The 19,131-nt window shown below is 37.5% G+C and overlaps 1 protein-coding gene across 1 annotated transcript in view; it reads left to right on the top strand.

Annotated features, from left to right (window-relative positions):
* Positions 1 to 6: 6 nt before the first annotated feature.
* LOC145683723 (uncharacterized) overlaps positions 7 to 19,131 on the top strand; it is a 54,182-nt gene continuing 35,057 nt past the window's right edge. Inside the window, exons 1-3 of the mRNA XM_081755194.1 lie at positions 7 to 452; positions 7,697 to 7,723; positions 18,916 to 19,047. Of these exons, the coding sequence (XP_081611320.1) occupies positions 59 to 452; positions 7,697 to 7,723; positions 18,916 to 19,047 (553 nt within the window). The 5' untranslated portion in view covers positions 7 to 58. The remainder of the gene's footprint in view (positions 453 to 7,696; positions 7,724 to 18,915; positions 19,048 to 19,131) is intronic.

Here is a 19,131-nt window from a genome sequence, read left to right on the forward strand (position 1 = left end):
AGGTCAAGGTGGTGCTATTCTTGGCCAAGCAGGTGCGATTGGACAAAGTGGTGGATCAATGGGCTTGTCAGGAAATCAAGCAGTAGGAGTAACAGGGCAAACATGGCCTAGTAGGCAAGGTATACCTGATCAAAGTGGAGCAGGTGCTCAAGGCTGGGGTGGGGCCCAAGGAGGTGGAACTGGACAGGGATGGGGTGGAAGTTCCCAACCAGGTGCTGTGGGGCAGGTGGTTGGAGGAGGTCAAGGCTGGGCAGGTAATAAAGAAGTTACTGGTCTGCAAGGTGGAGCTATAGGTCAAGGTGGTGGTGGTGTACAAGGCGGGGGTTTTGGTCAAGGAGGTGGCACACAAGGTGGAGTAGCAAGTCCTGGTGTTCAAACTGGAACTGGTATTCAAAATCTAGGAGGAGGTTTAGGTGAATCTGGAGCGCCGCTGCAACAGGCAGAACCTTTAAGTAAGTATATTATTATGAATCTAGCCCTTAATAAAAGTAATGTTTGGTTAGCAGCAACTAAGTTATGTTCGTCTAAATTTAATTATTTTTAATTAGCTATATACACATTTCCCGGAATATTTAAGTAATCTACTAGTTAAGTTGCAACACGCAATTGAATTAAATTAATATTTGTGTTCATAATTCTTATCATACAAACAACCAGTGTACCAGTTATATTCTTAATAGTTGAAAGGCAAGCTAATGGTAGTCGCTGTCTCCTACTTGACTCAAAGAGTAATAGATAGTAAGCAGACAACTTTCAGACGAGTTTTAACCTTATAAGTTAACTGTAGTAGTAAAAAGTAGATTGTTATAATAGGGATTCTTTGTGAAATGAGTACAGTACTATGTTAATTATTATGCAGATTGAGAGCAGATAACTTAATTATGACTATGCTCACGGAAGGAAAGAAATGTCAGTTGTTAGCTACAAAATACAAAATAAGACATATTTGTTTCTAAACTGAAGATAATTGTTGCTTTTTAAACCACACTTAAACTTTTTAGAACGTTATTATTTACAGAACAATGTATCTTGGACACATTATTTTGTTGGTTGTCTTGACTAACACGCGTAGGATGCTTTCTGATTTAAAGAAAGATGAATTTTTCTTTTTACCTTACACTATGACATCGATTCTCCATTATAAAATCATACATTTTGGACCTATTTTCTTGCTAGTCGTGTTAACTCCAATGCATATTTATGTATTATGTTTATATTTACTGTTATACATTTATTGATTATTATTCATATATTTTTATATTTATTAGTATATATAGTTATATATTCTTGATTAATGTTTTATTAGCCTCACGAAATGGTATGTATATTGGTTTGTAAGGTATACATTTTAATCTCATTACCTAACCGTTTTTATATTATTTGCAAAATTTCCTTTATTAGGTGCATACAATTTTCGTCACACGAATTTCTGGGTCCTTTAAGTTGGCATTCGTCCTGCTGTACAGAACTATAAATTTTGATTCTGCTATCTAGATGATCTATTTATTAGTACACATTTTGCTTTATAAGACTATATATATATTTTATCTTCCTGATCCAATTAAATGGTATGAATTTTGAAGTATAACTTTGTGACCGTACATTAGGGTACTATTACTTTCATCGTCCTATTTGTTGCTATGCTTGTGTATTAGAAGACTATCTCTTATTCCCTTGCTCTTCATACTAAACGATATTGAGTTTTGCATTACATCAACATATTTTGAATCTATTATCATTTGGTCAAATTAAGTGCTATGATTTCTAGTTCATATGACCGTACCTATTGTATTCTACTCACCCTATTACATTCTAGGATTGAATAAATGGCATATGTACTTCATTATGTGACCATACATTCTATTTGTAGTTTCACGTTAGTTCTTTTAGCTATGCACCCTGTATTATATGCTCTTTGTATTTGGACACTATTATCTGTGCGTTTTTTTTTTAATGTTATGCATTCAGTTTTCTAAGTTGGTGTATTTTCCCCTATTGTCTTGCTTATGTCATTAAGTGATATGCATTCAACTCTATACGGCGACGTTCAGACTACGGAATTTGGCTGAATTGTCCACCTGGTTTTATTAACTGAGATACGCCCTTTCACTCGAGAGGGATATGTTGTAACTAACATGAGCAACCGTAAGCTTAACTGCATATTGATACGAGCAGAGGCCAGTGAATCTGAGACAGAGGAAGAATGAATAGATTGTTGACGGGGAGGCTTGAGAACATTGAACGTATATTACATTCATTACGTGGAAGAAGCTTCTATTAAGGACGTACTAGGGTGAATATGTGATGTTACGCTTCGTTCAATTTTTCAATGTTTCTTGGCTCTAATGCAATTCAACTTCGCTGTTCTTTCCTTTGTTCAATATTGAGCTATATCGAATAACTAGATTTAGGAGCTAGTACATATGGCTTAAAAAGTTGCAACTTTGATCGAAGGCAAAGCCACACACTTTTTAGAGCTATTTATAAAAACAATTGATGTCATTAGTCCTGCATTTTGGCTGCCTCTATGCAATCCATTAATAATACTGATGGCAAAAGAACCAATGAGCCTCAAGAACCGAATATATTATGATTAAATAACTTCACCTTCACTTTTGAAGGGAACTTCTTCACTCAGTTTGAAGGCATATGTGTTGTTGACTAATCTTCTTAGTTGTTACATATGAAACTATTATAGTAAATTTGAGTGATATTCATCGTCTATACTTTTATCTACCAGAACAAAGCAAGCTGATTATTGACAGTGAAAAGTGCTAAATGAAAGCAATTACTTTTATGCAGAAAATAATAGTTAACACTCTTTTTGATCTTTTGCTCAAATATAAAAATTTTAAAGCCAACTGTAATTATAAAAGAATATGATAAAGTTTTGGTCTCCATGACAATATACCGTCAATTGATTTATGTCGGAGAAATGTCAGTAGAAGCCATAATTACTGATTACTATACAACTTAAAATCTCTCATTGCAACTTTCAGCTGATATCTCTCATCCAACTCTTAATTCCCAGTTCGTCATAAATTTGGTTAATCAATAGAGAGAGGGACAGACTCAACATGCCGATCTTAAACAATGGTTGCATTGTGGCTCAGTGGTAGAGTAGTCACTTCTTAAGCCTTTGTCCCTTGTTCGAGACCAGCCAAAATTATTTTATGATATACACTTTCATGTTCTTAGGTTAACTGAAAGTTTTCTCTCTATTTTCATTTAACATATTGTCGACTTATCATTCATGTACATGTATGAGAGACTTCTTACATCTAAAGATCACAAATATGCGACAATAAATTGAATATTCCATCACTTCTGTATTTCATACTATATTTTACAGCTACAATAGAATATATGGCTAAGAATGTATTGTCCGTTTACTGTAGCTTGGCGCTGTGTTTTGACACAAAACCTGGCCAGCGAATCTTAGCAGTCCTTCCCCTACTTTCCCCTTATAGCAGTGGTAACAGTGGCACTAACTCATCAATTTTAGCACTAGTAGGGTTTGGTATTTGCAAGTTGAGTAAATTTCGAAAGAGTTTACTTTTTCTCTAATCAGTACCGTAACTTGTGTGGGGCAGGGGAGGGGCAACTGCCCCACAGGAAACTGCCCCATTGAAAGGTTCCCCACCGTTCGAAGGGGCCCATTTGGAGATAAAATTTTCTTAATCTATATACAATACGAACATGAAATTATAAATGAAGCATCAAACAGTTTCACTACATTACATAAAGCAGCGCACAAAAGGTAAATAAAACAAAAGTGAGCCGTGGGCCCACTTCAGTAAGAAACGTCTATTATTAAGGGCCCTAGAAATAATATTTATTCGCATGACTTTGAAATTTGTCAATATTGTCCCCTTAATTAATTTGTCATATTTGGAACGGGCCCATGGGCGTAAGTAACGGCCCCGCAGACCTTGCTGTGAGGGAGGGCCCACAGGCTCCGGGGGGCATAAATAGTTAAGACAAAGATAGAAACTGGGGGCCCAAGAATGAGAAAAACAACTTTTTCTAGGAGGCCCAAATATAGGTATTAATGCCTGCCCCCCAGAAAACAATCTAAGTTACGGCGCGGTCTCTAATGTAAATTTATTGGTACAGTTCTGCTAATAGTTAACTATATCTGGCTGGTCTCCTTTAAACCTTGGGCTGTGGAAAGAAACAATCTTACAGGAGAATATTATTCAAATTTTAAGAAGGTGGGGAAAGGAGAGCGAGGATGAGAAAGATGAGAAGAAAGAAAGAAAGAGAATGAAAGAAACACTTCTACATTTGCTTCATAATGAATTTAAGCACATATAAACGAAAAAGGAATATTGGAACCCACCACTATAATATTTGTGGAAGTGTTGGCAACATAATATTCTGAACGAATATGTTTCCCGCCAATTCTGGGGCCTCAGTGTCTGGCCCAATTCTGGCCTTACAGCAGTGGCGGATCCAGGGGGCGATCGTGGCGATTGCACGCCCAGGCAAGGAAACTTACTCATTTTATATATTTAAATAAAAACAATCCCAGAGTTTGGAGCTCTTAAAAGTAGCTTTAAGTAGCAGTATTAAAACTCATCGCCCCCAGGAGTCCGTCCTGGATCCGCCCCTGCCTTACAGAAGCTACCATCTAGGCGTTCACCTCATGGGACTGAGGAAAACCTTCATAAGCGATACCGGCTAGAGACGGCTTCATGTCCACGCTCGATCTACCTATTTTAATGCCTTTTTTGTGTTGCACAGTGTCTGGTAAGGGCACCCAAACAGGGCAAATGTATACAGCTTTAAAAGGTTTAAATTTTAAAATTCGCTTTATACTGTACTTTGAACACGTAATTCAACGTGTATTATATTATTCTTATACCAGCATGGTTTATTTCCTAATACTTTAAGTCTATGGTTGTTAGTATTTATAATTATTGCATCGTACTACTCCTTCTCAAAGCTCGTTCAATTAGTATGAAATTTTAGACTTAGCAGTTTGCAACATTGCAACCTTCACCAACAAGCAATATGTGGCGAGAATATTTCCACCTATACTCGCATCGAAATTCCCAGCCCTTATTTACAATCAGTACAATATTTTTCTGTCGCCTTATCATGAAAACAATGCTGTCCAGGGAACCTAACGGTCTTCGTTTTCTCTGTTTATTGTTTACAACACAAACTGCCATCTTCCAATATTGCCAGGCGTACAAGGTTTTCGCACACTTTCGAACAAGAACACTTGTAGAAAATTGAGTGTGCATTATATGTAAAATTGTATTACATAATAACTAACTCGATTTGTCATAACGTTAATATCTCAGTCATCTCAAAAGCAGCAATTTATGTAGTAATAGCACTTGGTCCATGACTGTGCAGAAATAGGTACATTCGGTTCGGTGATTCATGTGCCTGGCAACCATGAATTAACCATGTAGGGGTGAGAAACAAGGTTTTGACGCTCGCACTACAATTGTTGTTTGTAAACAATTTTCCATCCTAGAGTGAACGGACAATAACTAGATAGTATTTCCAGGCCAGAAATGAGTACTAGAGGTTGGAACAATATCAATTACATTTCTGAATTGAAGCAGAATTAGTGTCTAAATATACATTTAAACAGTGTGCATCTGTGGACAAAACTTGTCTCCATTTTATATCTACCCATTAGTTCAAAATGTCATATGAAATTTTGCTTTAATTTATTTAAACACAGTCATATCTTTCCTTTATATCTTAGCAAAGAAACGTTTAAACTAACTAACCTTATAAGCTAAGGAATTTCAAATTGCAACGTCATATTCATAAACGTTCTTAATTTATTTTATTTGTTTAGCAGACTGGTTTGAGTTTCAAATTTGTGTTTTAATTTTTACCAGATTGATCTTAATATTGCCCTCTATTTATAAATATATCTACTTAATCCACTGTATATTATATTGCCTACGTTCTACTAAGTTACCAATTCTGTTTCTAGATTCTATTTCTTTCTGAACAAGTACCTTTATTATCATCGCAAGAGTTTTTTTCTTTATCAAATTCCCAACTTGGTTGAAACACTAACTATTCTCTGCCCTAATCTGCTTATTCAATTTATTTGTAGGTAACTTCTTAATCTAGAGGCATGCTCTTCGATTCGCTTCATAATAACGCTACTTGCCAATATGACGTTTTAATACTTCTAATATAAAGGAAACGAAAAAAGTTCTATCGCTTTTTCACTCAGAACCTTCAAGGATCGATATATCATCTAAGACGTACCTAGAAGATCAGAAATAGCGGCATCGACAACCGTGGAACGCAATGGATTCCATCGCGGTAGATCTTCGTGGACACTGCAGCGATGAAAATCTCAAGTGCATTTTGCATCTCTACCAGGGATTTGAATTGGTGTACTCTAAAGTGATTTTCTAAAGAATTGAACATGTAATAATTGGACAATGCAATGTCCAGGGATTATGGTGGGTGCAATTGAGTTTCCAATCCAAGGCGTAGAATGGTGTCCCAGGTCCTCCAAGGCATGTGGGCCTTAGAGTTGCGCAGTAACATTAGAACCCCTTTGCGATTCGGAAGAGCTGACTCTAGGGTTTTGAGTTTTTGTCGAACACGGCTCAATTAGTTACAGTACATAGTTGCGTTGATGTTGTGACCAGTTGAAAGCAGCTCCCGATGCACGATGCTGCCAGAAATCCACCAAACACAGGAAGATCATTTTCTGGTTGTGTTTGTTCTGGCTGTTTTGGAATAGATTCATGGGATGCCAACCAATGTTGACAGAGCAGTGAGCTTGGTACAGCACCCATTTGTCACCACATGTTATCACCCTGTCCAGAAATGACTCGTTCCTCAGACGAGACAGCAAAGAAACACATGTCTGCACTTCTGGCCTGTTAACTTCTGGCCCGGAATCAAAGCATGAGGGACCCATTGGCCCAGCTTGTAATGCTTCTCAAACTGATGGAGGTATTGCCAAATTGTTCAAGACTCACATTAAACTGTAGTCCCTGTTTCTCACATGTCCGCCACTGTTCGCCTCAATTACTGCCTAAAGATCGTCATTTTGTACGTGAGTAGATTTCCAGAAAGTGGCGTGGTTTCGAGTGTTTCATCACCCTTCTTAAATTTGTTAAACCACCGCTGCTGTCTCCACGTAGTCACGTCATCCTCACAAAGATCTGGCATATCTTGCGCCTTGCTGCAGTGGCGTTTGACTACAGTTTGAACTCTTACAGCATACATACACTTATGAGGCTCTGTGGAGATCTTATGTTTACTCTGTTTTTACGCAAGTTCACGATGTAACTGAACTTGCACAACCAGGTAGTATATTGATTATACCCACAGCAACTGGCCTTAGATTTATCTCTTTGCATTCAACTAACTATTGAAGGGCAATTGAGCACAGACCTCCAGAAAGAGCGACATAACTTTCTTGCTTACCTTTATATTTCTAAAGATAACATGCAATTTTATATTTTTGAAATAAGAGTACCCTATTAACTGCAATTAGGAATTGCTTAATATGTAACGAATTTAGATCTAGAAAATCACAAAATGGCAATGGAATTCGCCTATCTAAAATAAAGTTGGCATAAAATGTGTCTTCATGCATCGTAACAACATGAAGAGTAACTTAATTTAGTGATATCTTAACAATGGTAGGATAACAAATATAATTGTTCTAAAATTAGTTTTGTATTGTTTGCAGGCCCGGCAAGATCTGCCAAACTCAAAGGTAAACCATTTATTACCTACTACCAGCGTTAGGATTTGTCTAAACTTCAATTTCATGCAAAATGGCACTCATATCCAGGAGTTAAGAAAATTATTAGTGAACCTCCGAGAGATCGTGATACTAATTATGTTTCTTGTTTGACAGACTTTATCACGTTAGGATGACACAAATTAGATATATTGTAATCAAGTGAGTAACAGCTGCTCTCTACGAACGTAACTAACCACTGATGGGTGGCACATACAGTGCCTGCTTAATTTTACACCTTAATGTTTTTTGATAAGTGGGTGTACGGAAATTGCGTAGGAAGCAAAGATGAACTCTTTACCACCACTTTGTGGAGGTGATCCCTATTCGGGACTAAATTTATGTTGAAATAATGCTGTACCTGTACGAACTCGATACCATACAGCAGCATCTTGAATTCATGTTTCTTTCGTCAATGCGTATACCGTTGACCTCAAGACGAACACACTTATGTAGTGCGACTCACCATACTGTTCGGAATGCTTGACTTCATGTCTATCACATTTTAAGTTTAACTACAAACAGCTGTATGTTATGCTCTTATTTGATAAATTTTAGATGAGTTTGGAGTTTGATCCTTGAGTCTGGAAATCAGAAGAGATCAAGAACATGGTAGGATTGACAATTTTAAGATCGAGATCGTTATCCCGATCTTTGGACTTTTCTCTAGGAGAATATCATATTCAGGATCCATGCAGCTCTGTAGATATATCCTTAGGGCATTGACAGATCCATGAGTGCAATTCATCAAACTGGACTTCGGATGACCTGCGACTGACTGTTGTTCTAAAATGGCATGCAATACCTTTGGATCTTACGAGTGGCTTTATACACAGTATGAGAAAATGCAGTACATATGTAGGTATTTCGAGTGATCTTTCACCATACTTCGTTTCTGCCGCTGTAAAACGGGATTTTTCGTTAATATCTTTAATTAACACAATAAAAGTACACGAAGTAAGAGTCTTACAGATGTCATTTTCTCCGTTTCTGTGACATTGACATTCTTTCTTACTCCTGTCTATCTTCAACACATCTGATTCTACAGATTCACATCGACCTTTTGCCCCTGTTCGTGTGTTTTTTTTCATTATATCTCTTAACTTCTGGAAAGGAGTGTATTTTAATCATTAGAAAATATTGATAAGTAAAATAACTACTTTGGTATTATCGTAATATAAGAAGGAATACTTGATACAAATTCAATAAATATATTAGACCCGGTGGATTCATTGTCTGTTAAGGACAGAGCGTGTAAGTTGTGTTGTAAGACATACTCTTATATTCAACAACCAGAACTTGGAAGTTAGTGTTATGAGTAAACAATTTTATTGTTTGATGAACTTCTTGGACTCATTATAATATCATCAAGCCAAGAAATTCTTAACATTTTTCTCTTCTCTTCTTAACATTTTTCTCCATAAGTTAAAACAGACGATGCTATAGAAGTGTCACCTCTAGTAAATACCTAAACTGATATAAGAAATTATAGGCAACCGTTGATTGAAGAGTATATAAAAGTCATCATAATCCCTATCGACAATATAATAGGAGAGATGCATCCAATATTTAAATGAGCAGATTGTATATGCCATTGTGCTTGCTATTGTCCTGCTATATCTACCGTACTATGTTGTATAAGTAGCTCTAACCTCAACTATTTGTTGCTGCTGAAAAATCGCTCGACTTGGTGAACTATGATATAGTGTAGGAAATCTTGATAACACTCACAGAGACGGAGAATACCATGAAATTTAATGTTTACATGAGCCTCCTATTTACAAAAGAGCTAAAATGAAATATTGTTTTATGTGTTACCAATATTATATTTTTCATAACAGAGACAAATGGTTAATGAAGATAAGCAATTGTGATATAATTCGTAGCCTGAGAACGCGGAGGGTAGGGGAGAACCGTGAAAATAAGACGACAATGTCCACCACAAACTCACATAGTTGGATATTTAACTAATGATTCCTCGCATCAAAGATAATCGGCCTAAGAGTTCCCTACTGAAATTTTAAATTAGATTCCTGTAGATAATTTTTAATCAATTACGAACATACACACATACGCACACACACACGTATATATATATATATATATATATATATATATATATATATATATATATATATATATATATATATATAGGGCGTAATGTAAATGTATGGCCAAAAGTGACAAAGTGACTACGAACACCCAAATAAGTAAAAACGTTGCTATAAACATGAGGCCGATACCTCTTCGTTTCCAAGATACCGGGTGTTCATATGTCGAGTCCCTGCAATGGATCACTACGGGAAAGTGAATGGAAATATTTAATATTACAGGAATAATACATTCGAGTGCAATTATGGCTGTGTAAATACATTCATACTTACATAGGGAAAGAAACTAAACAACATTTGAGGTTATTTGTTGTTAATATTGCCAACCGGCTACAAAATATTGTGTTTTCAAATAGCACTATATGTCCACACGTTAGCATATGATTGCTGATACCAAAACGATCCCAAACATAGGTCACTGTCTATCGAAGTATATGTGGCTTAAACAAATGCTGTGGCCTCCATCAAATACCTTTCTCAATTATTTATCTTCGGATGCAATAGATGTGATCTATGAACCGTTGTGGGAGCTGTTAACTAACTTTACAATTGGACGCCTTGTCTTTCGAAAATGCCCATGTTCAGGGGCATTTTGATGTCAGCAGTCATATCCTAACAGTGGACGTCTACTGCTATTTAAAAACATAACATTTTGTACCAGGTTGGCAACACTGACAACTCAATAATCTCTGATGCTAATTACTTTCATTCTCTATGTTAGTGTAAATGTATTTGCACAAGCATTATGCCACTTAATTGTTTTATTCCTGTAATACTGAATATTTCCATTCACTTTCACATAGTGAGCCATTGGAAGAACTCGAAATTTGAACACCCTGTAGCTCTGAAAAGAAGCGGCTTTGAACGCAGGTTTATAGGAACTTTTTCACTTATTTGAATATCTACAATTACCTCATCACTTTCGGCCATGCATTTATGTTATATATGTTATATATATAACCATCATTTACTGGATATTAACAAGCGTCTTAAAGATGAAGGGAGCTTTTTGTGAACGGTACTCCTCTGAAACCGTTGTAAGGCATATTTAACTAGTGGGAAAGGATCTGGGGAAGTTACTTTACCCAAATAAAACGTATACTAATTGTCTGTCAGATTCTAAGATGGATGACGAATGAAATCCCACGTTATACAATATGTACTATGAGGAAGCCTTTGGTAAAGAAAGGAGAATTAATTTGATACTCTTCTTTATATCAAATTTGTGCTCGAATTCAAAATCTTAAGTTATGCGTATAGTATTTAATATTTTTCTTTAATAACGATGAAAACACGTAGTATATATTTTTCTAGTACTCAACGATGAACTCTTCCATGTATGTAGGTTATGCCATTGACATTTTCTATTTTCTTCCATCTCATTTACATCGATTGGTATTGTAGACATGAACTTCCTTCGTCAATTAAAATAGATTTTATAACAGGGTCATAAATAATTCATTTGCATAAAGTCAATTGCATAAACATGATCCAGAACTACTTACTATATCTAGTTTAGTAATGTTGTAATTTAAAATTCCAGTTAACCCGAGAAGTGTATTGCGTGGAGATAATATTTTTACGTAGGGAATATTTATTGACTAATCAATTCAAGTTTAACGACGCATGCACAGTGAGACTACATGAAAAAGACAAAACTAAATATAGGTCCAAATCAATAATCGGGTTCCTATTCTACACAAAATTCACATCTAAAATTAAACCCAGGTAAACATGGAGATCAATTCCAATCTTTAACGTCTGAGATAATAGAAACAAGAGCATTGTCAATGCATAAAGTATTTCTATACTTAGAAATGTTTATAGTCAAACATTTCTTAAGGTGATTTTACTCTTATATTTATTCTAACTCCAATTCAACATGTACAAACATTTTTGAAAACATTACAATGTAGAACAAGTTTTCCAGATATCAAATGCGATTTGAGACCAGAAAGTTACGAAAAAAATAATAAATCAAATTTCCACAACGATGTGCAAATGCTCAGAGCCAAATCTCGAACTACGATAGGTTGGCGTCGAAATACTAAGTTATTATTGATTTCCAGTGTCATTAATATTAAAATAGTTTGCTCCTAGTCGTTAGGCATAATCATAAATCATGGAATCAATACTCTTTGAAACTTTGGTAAAGCGATTTGTCTTCATTAAAAAATGTATCTGACGAAGTTGCCTGGATTGATGGTACTTGGTACGAAGCTCATTGTTTTCTCTCTTGAAAGTCCTTATTGAAATAATTGGGGTAGTATGTAAATATTGCAATAAGCAATAACATCAAAGTAATAAAGTTCATTTTGTAATAAAATGTGTTTTCGTACTTGTTTATTGAGTTAACTTTTTGCCTGGATCCAATAGTTGGAAACGTTACTTTTTTCCAATAGTTCTAAACCTGCTAAGTAAATGTTACAAATTTACAAATCAAGGGAAATATTACAGCAATGTCTTCATATCACCATCAAATATGTAGGTATAATACAAGGTGTCCCACTCGTAAGAGGCCCCGGAAAAAGTGCAGTAAGTGTTAAAAGATCTTAATCAACTTTGTGTATACATCACATACCTTTACTGTTGAGAAATAAAGATAATTTACAGCATATCTGTGAGATGTGGCAAGAACGAGATTCTGCTAGCTGTGTGTAGGTCTCGTGTTTCAGTGTAGGTTGCCTTACTATTCCTGGTGTTTCGTGCGACTTGCTTGTTACGCTGCTGTTTAATTCTGACCATGTATCAGAGCTGGATTAACTCATCTGGAGACCCGGGGCTGGAAAAAAATATGTGGCCCCTGCACTTCGCCTATTACATTTCTGTGAAAGTAGTTGGAAAGTTAAGTGAAAAGATTTTATATTTTTGTCATATTTTATCTTACGGTGATGATCGTATTTTGTATAATTCTTTCTAGACAGCCAGTTGAAATTTTGGTCAGAGTGACCCAAATCCATTTCGAGGCCAGAGGCTACAGACCCGCTAAGCCCCTCCCTTAATCCGGCCTTGTCATGTTTGGTTTTCTATGGAAAAAGTATTTCTTGTGAAACAATATTGGAGAAGTGATTCCTTTAAGTTATGTCAGAACACTTGAACTCACAAAACATACATCTTTGGAGTAGTAACAACCAGTATGCTGTCGGAAAGCAACCCCTTCATTCATAGAAGGTGGGCATGTTCTGTGCATTATCGTAGAACCATCATCGGGCCACTTTTTTGTCACTACTGTCGCCAGTGAAGTATACAAGGTATGTTTTAGGAATTTGTGAACCAGTTGGATGATGAGGAACTGATACTTGGCTGGTACCGGCAACATGGTGTAACATGCCACACATTTAAACCTGTGGTGAAAACATGTTTCAATGACAGTGATTTCCAAAGGATTATGCACTCAGGTCAACTGACTTACCCTATTTTCTGTGGGGTCATCTTAAATGTAATGTGGGGGCGCGGTGGCTCAGTGGTAGAGCGTTCACCTCTGGTGCTAGGGGTCTCGGGTTCAAACCCTGCTCCCGCCAAGTGAACGTTGTGGTGGAGAAACACCGTGTGCGTGGGTTTTCTCGGTGTTCTCCCGTTTCCTCCCACTTTCTTCATTCCACCATTTCATTCATTTCTCATAATCACCGTCTCCTTTAGCCTAACCGGCATAATCGTGGGACGTAAAACTCAAAGATTTCATTTCATTTTCAAATGTAATGTGTACAAGAAGAAGCCACTCACTAGCGACAAGTAATGTGAGAACATCCGCTGTGAATCCTGGCAGTCACGCCCAATATTCTAAGAGCAATATTCACGAACATTCAGCGCTGTAAACTGTGGTAAACAAGTCGAGAAGTCACTCCCAGGATCTCATGTAATTAATTTCTGAACCTTACACTGGGGCACTCCGTATAACCTTATGTATCATATTACATAATAGAAAATCGTATTACATATAGAAGTCCCCTAAGCTTGTTAAGAGGAACCAAATTTCGTCTTACGCAGGATCTAGAGAGTAACGATTCCTTGAGTAACCCCGAAATCTATGGTTTCGACATTAATATCGATTGTTGTCATTCTCATTTATGATTCACTCCTAACCACCACCACCCTTAGGTGCATTAGTTCTAGGCATATTAAAGTTATTCCGGAACACACATACAAAATGAAAAATGAAATGAAGTCTTTAGTTTTACGTCCCACGGTTATGCCGGTTAGGCTAAAGGAGACGGTGATGATGAGTAATGAATGAAGTGGTGGAATGAAGAAGTGGGAGGAAACGGGAGAACCCCGAGAAAACCCACGCACACGGTGTTTGGCCACCACAAAGTTCACTTGGCGGGAGCAGGGTTTGAACCCGAGACCCCTAGCACCAGAGGTGAACGCTCTACCACTGAGCCACCGCGGCCCCGGAACACACATACATTGTCATCTCTCTCTCCCTCTGTCTCTCTCTCTCTCTCTCTCTCTCTGTATATATATATATATATATATATATATATATATATATATATATATATATATGTGTGTGTGTGTGTGTGTGTGTGTGTAGATTGGCCCATTTTAATTTTCCATAGGAATATCTCAAAAACGGCTGAACAGGCTGAACATAAATGACCCAAACGTAAACTTAAATAGGAAATACCATGGGGCACGTCAAATTGTATTGTCGCGGTGCACCCAGGCTCGTCCTACATGGCGGCCTAGAGCCCAACTTTAAAAATTTTAAATGGAAACATGGGCGAGCGATAGGTCGTTTGATAGATCTTCAAGCACTGTTTTCATTCTATGGTTACTGGACGTTTTATCTGATACAGGTATCATGTCTTGGTGGTCATTTTTAATATGGTGATCAATATCATTTTTTTGCCACAATGATTTTAGTTTTTAAAGATGTATCGAACGAGATATCACCTTACCTATGTTTCCATTAAAAGTTTTGAATTTGGGCCCTGGGCCCCCATGAAGGGCGGCCGTGTGAGGCACCGCGACATCATTCGACATGCCAAATGCCATTTCCTTTTTAACGTTTTGTTCTGTTCATTTACAATCAATCGTTTTTTTATTAGTGGTACTGGACGTTTTATCTGATACAGGCTTCATGTCTTGGCGGCCATTTTAAACACGGCCACCGATATGGAAAATCGTTTGCCACAACTCTGTTTAGTATTTGAAGATCTACCGAACGAGGTACAACACGGTCCCTGTTTCCACTTAAAATTTTGAGGTTGGGCTCTAATCCCTAATGTAGGGCGGCCCTGGGGCACCGCGACAACACAATTTGATGTGGCCCGTGGCATTTCCTACTTGAGTTTGTGTTTATTTATTTTAAATCGTTTTCGAGATATTTCCGTGGAAAGATTAAAATGGACCTCCAAAACAACACCGACAGCGTTTGGGAGGTTATTCCTGACACCAAGATAAGACAAAAATATAGACGAAACTGGGTGCACAAATGCTTCCTTTCGGAGTTATAGGGTGACGAAAGCACCAACACTGAACTTTAAAGGCAAATAGCTCCAAACCCATCAGACTTACCGTAGTCGGGTCAAGACTTCACTAAGAGACTATATGCACGCTATTCAAAAATACATCTTTCATTTAAGGTACTCATGCAACAATTTTTATATAGGTAGTTTGGATAAAGGTATTTAACTTGAAGTACTCTCCAACTACATCTTTAAAAATTGTTGCGGAAGTACCACAGGATTCCGAAAGTTGGATATTTGGACAGGGCACATACTAGTTTCTAAGTGATGTCTTGAACCTCCGACAGTAAGTCCCATACTTTTGAGCTATGCGTCTTTAAAATTCATTTTTCATGTTTTTGGCAGCCTATAACTCCGAAAGGTTGGTCCATACTTTTTGTCTTATCTTGGTGTCAGGAATCACCTCCCAAACGTTGTCGGTGTTGTTTTGAAACACCTATATATATATATATATATATATATATATATATATATATATATATATACTGCACGCCATTAAAATTGCAACACGCAGAACTTTGCAAAGAGAAGAAGAAAATTATTACAGGGACAGGTCGCTGTGCATTTGACGTATCTAACAGATTGCAGAACTCCCTGGAAGTAATACCCAGGAGAGTCTCCACGGATGGCCAGAACAGCTGCAACACAACAACGCATGGGGAGAATAAGCCCACTTATGTCGGCTTGAGGTTTGTCGTCCCAATTTTCCAATCGACTCCAAAGCTGCTCAATATGAGTTGGAGGAAACCTGTGTTGAGCCAACGGGAGACCCAAAATGGACAACACACTCTCAATCGACGAGAGATCTGGTGAACGTGCGAGTCATGGATGCAGGGGCACATGGTTAGCTTACAGGAATGCGAAGATATTCCTTCCAACGTAGGTTCGTGCATTATTCTGTTGGAAAATTACTTCATGAGGTACATGGATTAATGAGACAGTAAAGAAATGAGCACCTCTGTGATATAAACTTGGCTGTTCCATGTCTATGGGATGCGCACAAGACGTGAACGAACACTTAAGGTGACGGGAACATATCTTGATGCCCAGTGAAGGGCCTGTGTGACGATTCATGATACAGGTGTTCTGAAGCCTGGTATCACAGTGCCGCCAGACGCGTATATGTCCATCATAATGCTATAGACAGAAACATGATTCATCAGAGAAGAGTAAGCCATTTCATTCCATACGCCATGCACGATAGTGCTTGCACCATATCTGCCGCGCAACGCCTATGTTGCACCCGCAGAACAATCTGAAGCAATGGGCGGCGAAAACGATTCCGTTCTCCCCGAACGCGCAGCACACTTCGTCGAGACACTGGACGTCGTAAAATCGCCCCTAGTTCTTACATCTGCCCTGGCGGTCCGTCGCTGACACGGACTTTGGAAACTTCTACGTTGCTTTATTGTGCCATCCTATAGCCACTAGTTCCACTCACGTGCCACAGTAGATGGATTCCGCCCTACTCTGGTACCGATTTCTCGGTACGATAAACCACAATCACGGTGAGCAACAACTGGGCCCCGATCGAACTGTGAAAGATACTGATAGAGCCGCTGTATTCAACGACGAGTCATTGCTGTACGCTTTCGACATACTACACTTGCGACCACGCACATACATCCCTCTTCGTCACCTCTCTGGACTGCTCGAGGTACCTGCTCCCAGATGACGTGGCAGGCTTACATGATGCACGACGACTTTGTCCACCTAATTGTTTCTTTCTACAATCATCCCCTACACACTGTACAAATTTCGTGCTTTTTTGATAACACCTGCAATCAAATGCAATTTTAATGTTGGGCAGTTTATGTTTAGTAACTAGAATCTAATTATAAAAGTAACTTATCAGAATAGAAATTTAAACTCACTATGAATGATTAGTTGAATATTTTGACAGTCATCATGGTCTGAAGGCTCGTCGCTGCTCTGGTTCAGTAATGATATACATTAAATGATAATGATATATTAAAATTTCTCATTTTCATGTTGTAGCTTTGGATTGTTTTCCATTATGAATCATGTAGTAATTCAAGATTAATTAGTATCAAACTCTAGAGTTAGAAATGTCTCTGGATTTACTAAAATCTTTGACTTAGGTCTGCAAATGATTTCTTTTTATTTCATCAAATAAAACATTTCAAGAACAAGAAACCACTTTAAAGAGTGATCAGATAATTATTTTTCTTGTCTTTGTGCAAGGCTTCTATACGTGTATACCCCTTCAGTTTGACAAAATTATTATAAACACACACATATTATATAAATTAATATATAAATTATTATTATTATTATTATATTATTATGGCGATTCCTACCTCTTTAGCGTACTACCACGGATCCCTTCGTTTAATCGAGGCTCTTCTTCCTCAAGGCTACCACCTGGACCCAGATGAAATAGTTGAAGAAGGATAAATATAACAGATACGGACCTTCCAGAAATCAGCAAAAGAGGTTCTCAGGCTTCTTGGTACACACCAATAGTAGTACATTTCCATAAACTTCTTTTACAATCCGTTGCTGTTCCAGAGGATAAAGCTAGACTTCTTGCTGCGTCATCTCCCCATGCTGGTGCATGGTTAAATGCGTTACCTTCGCTCCAATTAGGTCTTCACATGGCTAATGAAACCTTTAGAATCGCAGTAGCCCTACGACTAGGTTTAGCTGTTTGTAAGCCACATCGCTGTCCAGCTTGTGGGGATCAAGTTACCCAACGCGGCCTGCATGGCCTCTCATGCATGAAGAGCATAGGCAGAAACACCAGACATTCATCTGTTAATGATATCATCTTGCGAGCCCTCATGACGGCAGGAATTCCTTCGATTCCTGAACCGTCAGGCTGTTGTCGTTCCGATGGTAAACGACCTGATGGCATGACGTTAATACCTTGGATGAGAGGCAAATCTCTAGTATGGGATTTTACATGTTCGAACACATTCGCCCATTCAAGCCTTCCATTGACCGTTGTGAATGCTGGAGAAGTTGCTAGACGTAGAAAGGCAGAAAAGAAAAGGAAATACAATAATCTCCTCGATAAATTTATATTTGCTCCAATAGTTATCGAGACTAGTGGAGCATGGGCTTCTAGAAGCCTTGATTTTATCAGAGAGGTAGGCAGACGCATATCTATCGTTTCTGGAGATGTTCGTTCAGCATCCTTCTTATTCCAACGTATATCCATTGCGGTCCAACGTGGCAACGTTTCGTCAGTTCTTGGTACGTTGCCGCCTGTAAGGGAACTGGAGGAGGTGTTTCTTCTCTAGTACAACAGAAACAAGCGAACAGTAGAATAATAATAATAATTAGATATCAACATTCAGAGAAATTTATCAGTATTTTAGGTTTAACTTTAAATGTAATCAATCCACCTGTAACATAATACTTATTCAAATTGCTTTTATAATTAAATTGTTATATTTTAAATATAAAAAAAAGAATTAATTAAAGAAAACACTTATATTATTATTTATTAAGGATGTTGGAAAAAATGTGCTATTACCTATTTCCACTCATTATGAATATTATATCCTTTTATCTTCGAAATAATTATATACAATTTATTTTCGTTGTGTCTTTGTAGGCAAAGGAGGTATGCAGTCATCTAAGTCGGAAGCTTCTGCCACAGGAGAAAATGCCGGATCCGGAACGAGTGGTGGTACTTCAACCGACGACATGTCGTCTGGTGCTGGAAGTCAAGCAACTGTTCAAGGAGGTATGTAATTTGAGCAGAATGTTCCCTACTGTTTATAGTTGAAAATCGGTTGTGATTTGCAACATTACTGTTTATAAGATTTTA

Source organism: Thermobia domestica, chromosome 4 (assembly GCF_964235325.1).
Source record: "Thermobia domestica chromosome 4, izTheDome1.hap1.1, whole genome shotgun sequence".
Lineage (NCBI taxonomy): Eukaryota > Metazoa > Arthropoda > Insecta > Zygentoma > Lepismatidae > Thermobia > Thermobia domestica.